The sequence below is a fragment of the Phaethon lepturus genome, unplaced genomic scaffold, assembly GCF_000687285.1.
Source record: "Phaethon lepturus isolate BGI_N335 unplaced genomic scaffold, ASM68728v1 scaffold36730, whole genome shotgun sequence".
Lineage (NCBI taxonomy): Eukaryota > Metazoa > Chordata > Aves > Phaethontiformes > Phaethontidae > Phaethon > Phaethon lepturus.
The window spans coordinates 5,206-11,579 of record NW_010514668.1 but is presented as its reverse complement, the minus strand read 5'-3'; the positions used below and the strand labels follow the sequence as shown (position 1 = coordinate 11,579).

At 40.1% G+C, this 6,374-nt stretch overlaps 1 protein-coding gene across 1 annotated transcript; it reads left to right on the top strand.

The window, feature by feature from the left end:
* Nucleotides 1–215: 215 nt before the first annotated feature.
* Nucleotides 216–3,088, top strand: RPL14 (ribosomal protein L14; the record flags this gene model as incomplete). The annotated part of the gene is made up of 5 exons (XM_010293649.1): nucleotides 216–389; nucleotides 1,026–1,120; nucleotides 1,839–1,938; nucleotides 2,323–2,376; nucleotides 2,948–3,088. Coding segments are annotated over 5 exons (564 nt in total), but the record flags the coding sequence as incomplete, so codon positions are not given.
* Nucleotides 3,089–6,374: the final 3,286 nt, after the last annotated feature.

Genomic DNA, 6,374 nt, shown 5'->3' with positions numbered 1-6,374 from the left:
GGGGACAGTGCCTGGCACGGTCGGGGCCTGCGCGTCCGCCCCTGGCTCTTTACTCGTGGAGCTCAGGGCTTCTCCCCAGCGCCTCTTGGTCCGCATGCCTGCGGCCTCCACGCAGGGCCAGGGCCGGCAAACAGTAGTTGAGGGCGTTACCGCGGGCCCTTTGCTCAAGCGAAGGGGTTTTGTGCAGTTCGAATGCTTGGGAAGATGTTTTAAAGGCTGTGAGAGCCTTGAATCAATGGCCTTCGATATATTCTCGCCTAACTCCTGTCAATTCTTGCTGCTCCCAGGTGTTCAAACGCTTTGTCGAGATTGGCAGAGTTGCTTTCATTTCCTTCGGGCCACATGCAGGCAAGCTGGTGGCCATTGTGGATGTTATTGACCAAAACAGGGTAAGCTATGAGTTCTGTACCTTTATTTTCTCCTTTCTGCATTAATAGAAGTTTGTATACTTAAGACAGAGTGTATTGATTTTAAAGGAAATTTTGTGTTAATAGATTTTTCAAAGAAATAAGCAATTGACAAAAGATGGGATTTAACAGCTGTTGTTGTATTTGAAACTTTAAGTAGCAAGCTTTTTTCACTGGCAAGTGATATATTCCCCTCTCTGCTGTGTTTCCTAGAAGTGGACAAGTGATGTCAGTTGGAGTCTAAAACTTAAGAATGGAATGGCATTAATGTATGTTTAAAGCAAATGTTTGGGCTAGGGGACTCTTTTTGTTTAATGTTGCTGAAAAAGCTGGGGAAAAAAGGCAAGATGAAGTATGTCATCTTAGTTCTGTTTGCTTTTTTTAAAGTTCAGTTTGTTTTTTTTTCCAAAGACAAAGATGGGCCTTTAAAATTCTTTTTGTAAAGCTTGGGTTGTATGTGCAAGACTTAAATGTTATGCAGACAAAACCCGAGATTGTTACTTCAATTTTGGACCATTGTTGTCAAGACATTGTTCATACGTTATTAGGAAGCTGCTGTCTAAGTCTGATATGATGGGAAAACTGCTACAAAAGCTCTGCGTTTGTTTCCTTTTTCAGGCACTAGTTGATGGCCCCTGCAGTGGTGTCAGAAGGCAGGCTATGCCCTTCAAGTGCATGCAGCTGACTGACTTTGTTCTCAAGTTCCCACACAGGTGAGTTGTTGGCATTTTTTTGACCTGTGTAAAAAAAAAACCATGCTGTCACTTGATGACTGAATTATCTGATCTGATGCTTGCTAAATATAGAAAGTTCATACAATGTTAAGTCAATGGATTAACATGTGTGCGCAGTAAAAATTTGGCAGACTGTGTTATCATCGTTGAATACGTTTAAGTTTTCATTACCAATATTGGCTGATAACCACTGTGCAGGAGCAAAGGAAATAACCCACTGGCCTAGGCAACTTGCAGATAGTTACGGACTGGGTGGTGATGGGGAAAAGCAGTCGCAGTAAACACTGTGCAGCTTTGCTTTTACTACTGCTTAGGTCACCTTCAGACTTTAAATGCATTCCCTGCCTACAGAACTGTGCTGGAATTGCAGGAGGCTGAACTCATTCTGTTTAGCTTAGTTACTATATGAGTTTCTGTAATTTAGAAACAAAAAATTGCTGCCTTTCTGATTCCGAAGCAGTGCTAGGAATAGTGTGTGAGTATGCCTCTTGGAGTTGCTCATCTGTTCAGTCCTAGCAAAGCATTTACACAAAAAAAATATTAATTAGGCCACACAGATGTATATGGCATTGACTTAAAGTTTCTGAAGTAATTTAGAAGGGTGATCCTCCCTTGTATGAAATTTGATGGGCCAGCATCAGAGAGAACCTTCTTTTATAAAGACTGTGAATATAATTTTGTGACTGTCCTAACGCAGTGCTCGTCAGAAGTGTGTGCGACTTGCCTGGGAGAAGGAAAATATAAATGAAAAATGGGCAGCGACAAGATGGGCAAAGAAGATTGAAGCCCGAGAAAAGGTACCGTTTTTCACTCGATGAGTAATACACATTGTACTGCTTTTGCGTATTAAAATTAGGTGCAATCTAATAAACTATGTGTTTTCAATTGCAGGCTAAGATTCAAGATAGACAAGGCATAGATTTTTAAAAGTTGCTACCTATCAGCTTCAACTTCTTGTATTTTAACAGCAAATGTGGTTTTGTTCAGTTGTTTTTATAACCAACTTTTTTCCTGCACCATCACTTCCCAGCAAAGGCCCTAAATTGTGAGCTAGTTCCAGATGTGCAGTTAAACCCAATTTGGAGATGGTCAGAGTTACTTGTGGAATGCTTTGAAACACTTGAGTTTGACTTCTTGCATATGTATTTATTGTAACTTCATGATTGATTATTTCCAAACAGAAAGCAAAAATGACTGACTTTGATCGCTACAAGGTTATGAAAGCGAAGAAAATGGTAAGTGTTTACGTGTTGCTTCTTTAATGGGGTTAATGCTTGTAACTTTCACTTTAGAGTCACATACAGATGTTAGCAGCCTTTATGTCTGGCTTGGGTTATGGAGTGACACAAAGTATGTGAATGACTTGAATTTTTCATGCTTCATTGGCCACCACATTCTCTTCAGCAGTTGATCAAACTTGAACCCGCATGATCTGTGTGTCAGTCCTCTGTGTTATAGCTGAGGAAGCCATTACCTGCTGATGAAATCAGGTATTCGTGATGGGTTGCTGTTAGGATTTATTTCTATAGCGAAAGTCATTACAAATGAAATACTGGGGTGCCCAAATTACCAGCCAGGATGATGTTGTCCACTTGGTAGGCCAGAACAGTTTTAGGTGAAATGTTATATTTTAAATGTAATACATGGTAGATCTTTTGTCTATATAATAAAAATATAATTGATTAGCAAAGGGTGATGATAAGAAAGGGCAGAATCTGAAAGCTTAGAATTGAAATGAAGGCATAGTATTTATGAGCTGTCGCTGTTTTCATTCTGATGAATAGTAAACATTGTCCTTTTTTACAGAGAAACAGGATCATCAAACATGAAATGAAGAAGCTCCAGAAGTTGTCTTCTAAAAAAGGCAAGAAGCCAGAGAAGTCAGAGAAGCCAGAGAAGGTGCAGAAGTCAGAGAAGGTGCAGAAGGCACAGAAGGCGCAGAAATAAAATGAACTTCTAGTTATGTATGACTTTGTGTCCTTGTTCTGATTCTTTAAAACAAATGGTTTAACATCTGATTTTAAATTGTAATCATAAGTTCACTTTTGCTTCTGACCAAGGATTGTTGTCTGTCTCATTTATTAATGTCCAAATGTTGGGTTCTAGTGTTTCCCTGGAACACGCAGAAATGTGGGGTTTTTTTGTCACGTTCTCTGAAGCTGACCATGCAGACTGCTCAGTACTCTGTACCCAACGCCAGTTGAAGTATTTGCATACCGAGGTATTTGAAGTAGTTCGGATCCTGACATTTGAAAGCAGTCTGCTATTGAAATGGTTGGGAATGAACAAGATTACTTTCTTGGTTTCTTAGATGAGAAGTAATCAATTACACCAATTTTTTTCTATATAAATTAAGGCATAAATGGAAAGTATTTATTCTGGTTAGAATATATGTCAGTGTTTGAAAGACTGACAAGTTGCCGTTCAAATGCTTTAAATTACTCCACATTTTGTAAAAAAACTTCCACTATTCTTTAAGTAGTGACCTGGAACACTTCCCTACTTAAGATGTCTAGCAACACAGTTGCCTTGCAAGTTACAATAATGAGTGATTGCATTAACACAGTGGAAATGGGTGACTTGTGTTCAAGCATGCTTGCTTTTTGGAATGTTTGAAGTTGGGAGTTTATGTTGAGACTTGAGCCTAATTACAGGTCCTTAAGCTATGTGGCATATAATTCCCACTTTTTAATCAAAACCATTAAGCAAAAGGGGACATGACCTAAAAATTACTTGATGTATCTGAAACTGAAGTGCTGAATTTAGATTTTGTACTATAAAGTTCACGTATGTCTGAATGGCAGCACCTGTCTTTTCCTATGTTTTCTCCTGTGTAGTTAGTAAGGGACCTATTTTCTTCAAATTGAATGAAGAAAGTGTGGAAGTCCAAGATTTCTTGCAGTTGACAAGCAAGTTATTTTTACAGTGGAGGGAGGATATATATTTTAAAAAATGAAGGTTGCAAGACCTTTAGGGGCATTGTCAAATAATACTGATAAGCATGTACTTTTACAGATGCGTGCTTTTAAGAAGTTACATGGCTAGTGTTGCTCATTTCAGCCAGTACTGGGCATCTGTGTGCCCAGACACTTAAAACTGTCTTAAGCTATTTATATGCCCTTGGAAATTGAATAGATAGAACAGCTAAGGGAAAAAAAATCTGAAATTATGCAAATTGGGATTAAAACCCATGTTCAAGCATCTGGACATCTTGATTTTAAAGTGATGAATAAGTCCACCTACACTGAAACTCGTAACTTGAAAGGTTGTATCAACCTGGAGGTCCTTTAAGGTGAAAGTTATTCCTTAGGGTTGTTTTGGGGTTTTTTGTGTACTGCTCTTAAGCTCAGTTACAGAAGACTTGAGGAAAAATTGGTGAAAGTGCCTGAGAAGAGAGTGCCTGGAGAAAACAGATGTACCTTCAATCATAATGAGCTCCCAAATGTTTTTTCTACATTATTTGCTCATTTTTAAACGTACTTTGACTATGGCTGTTGCAATTTATCTAATGTTTTCATTCCCATCAGTACCACTTGGCAGCTACTGAGGTATCCAAAATGTGTCCGTGATACAGAGTGTGCTGGAAGCGGCCAGGCTGCCTAGCGGCTGTCATTTCCCTGAACAGGAGGAACCTTAGGAGGGTACAAAAACATGCCCAGAGGGAGGGCTGCCTGCTGCGGGCGCTTGTCTGCCCTAGCACAAGGCCTTGGAAAGGGATGTGCTGGGGGAGAGGGTCGTTAAAAATTGAGGCATGAGTAGGGAGAGCGAGCGTTGCATGCCTTAGAAGAAAACTTGGTTCTATAACACTATGTCTGCCATCAACTGCTGCTGTGAAAGTACCTTTTTTTTTTCTTTACAGTTTGGAGGAAAGAGGAAAAAAATAATTGAATCTACCAATCTTTGGTTACCTGTGCTATGTCTTTCTGGCAGCATGTTCCACGTGAGCAGCATCTGGTGCTCCTTTTTGCAACTCAAGAAACCTCTCTGAAACCTTCTCCAGCTCTGTATCGTGTTGGTGCCATCTGTGCTGGTTTGTCTTTTGTTTTTTTAACGTTATGGGGATACAGAAAACTTATGAAGTACAGTTTTGTTTCTGATGGTTACCACATGATGGCAACGTTAGCTCTTCACAAGATTGTTCCTACGGCTTACCCAAAACAGGCAGCTGCCGGGCCAAACGGAGGGGATGACACAAACTTTTGAGAAGAATGTACGTGCTTATTCAAGTCTTTTATTTTGCCTTTATAGTTGACTGAGATGTGCTTTGCTGGACTAAGGATATACTTTAATTTACTTTGTGGAGCTGAGTGTAAAGACATAGGACCTGCTGTTCAGAAAAAGCTTTCAGTGAAGTCCCAGTGTTTTGTTTTCTCAGTTTATTTCACACAGAACATGCAGAGGGCTTGCTGGAGGCAGAGGGCAGGATGTGCCCTATCCAGTTTACTCCTGAGATCATACTTGCTAAACCGATACCAGTAGTTGGCAAACCCAGTCCTAATCGCTGTGCTGCAAAGTCTGGGAGACAGGAGCAGTTACAGGAGTGGGATTGGACCTTTTAGCGTGATCTGTAGCTAAAAGGTGTAAAACCTGCTGTTACTGTGAACCAGCTGGAGTTCTGGACTGAGTGAGTGCTGGTGATGCATATTTCTCAAAAAAAAAAAAAAAAAAAAAAAAAGGCCATATTGAAGTGCTCTTGGTTCTTGTCTAAATGTGTTTCTTGCTGTGTTTTTGGTATCTGAATATGTTTCCATTTTTTTGGAGATCTAGTAGACCTGAAAGAGGAATCTCTGGATTTACTGATCTTCCTAGTTTTCAAATACTAGTAGTCAGACTGGCCTTCAGTCGAGGTTTGCTTGGTGAGGACCATGATATTTTCAAATCATTTGGTCTTGTAGTTATGTTAATATGTTAATAGTAGATAATACTGTCTGTTCTGAACCACTTCCACACCACTGATGCTCACCGTGGACTGGTGGCATATCTGGTCCGGCTGGCAGCTGGGTTCCCTTCTTTTTTTTTTGTTTCCCTTCACTTGTAGTGCCTGTTAAATGTTTCCAGCCCTGTATGTTTCTCTCCCCCTGCCCATGTTGATAAGGTGTCTCTGAGAATTCCACGTGCTTGCCTTTCATCGAGATGAAAAGGTGCTAATTTCTACTCACGGCATTATTGGTATATGAGCAAAGTACAGCTTACAAACAAGAAGTGCTAAAGTGGAGAAATTTACGGGGATGCC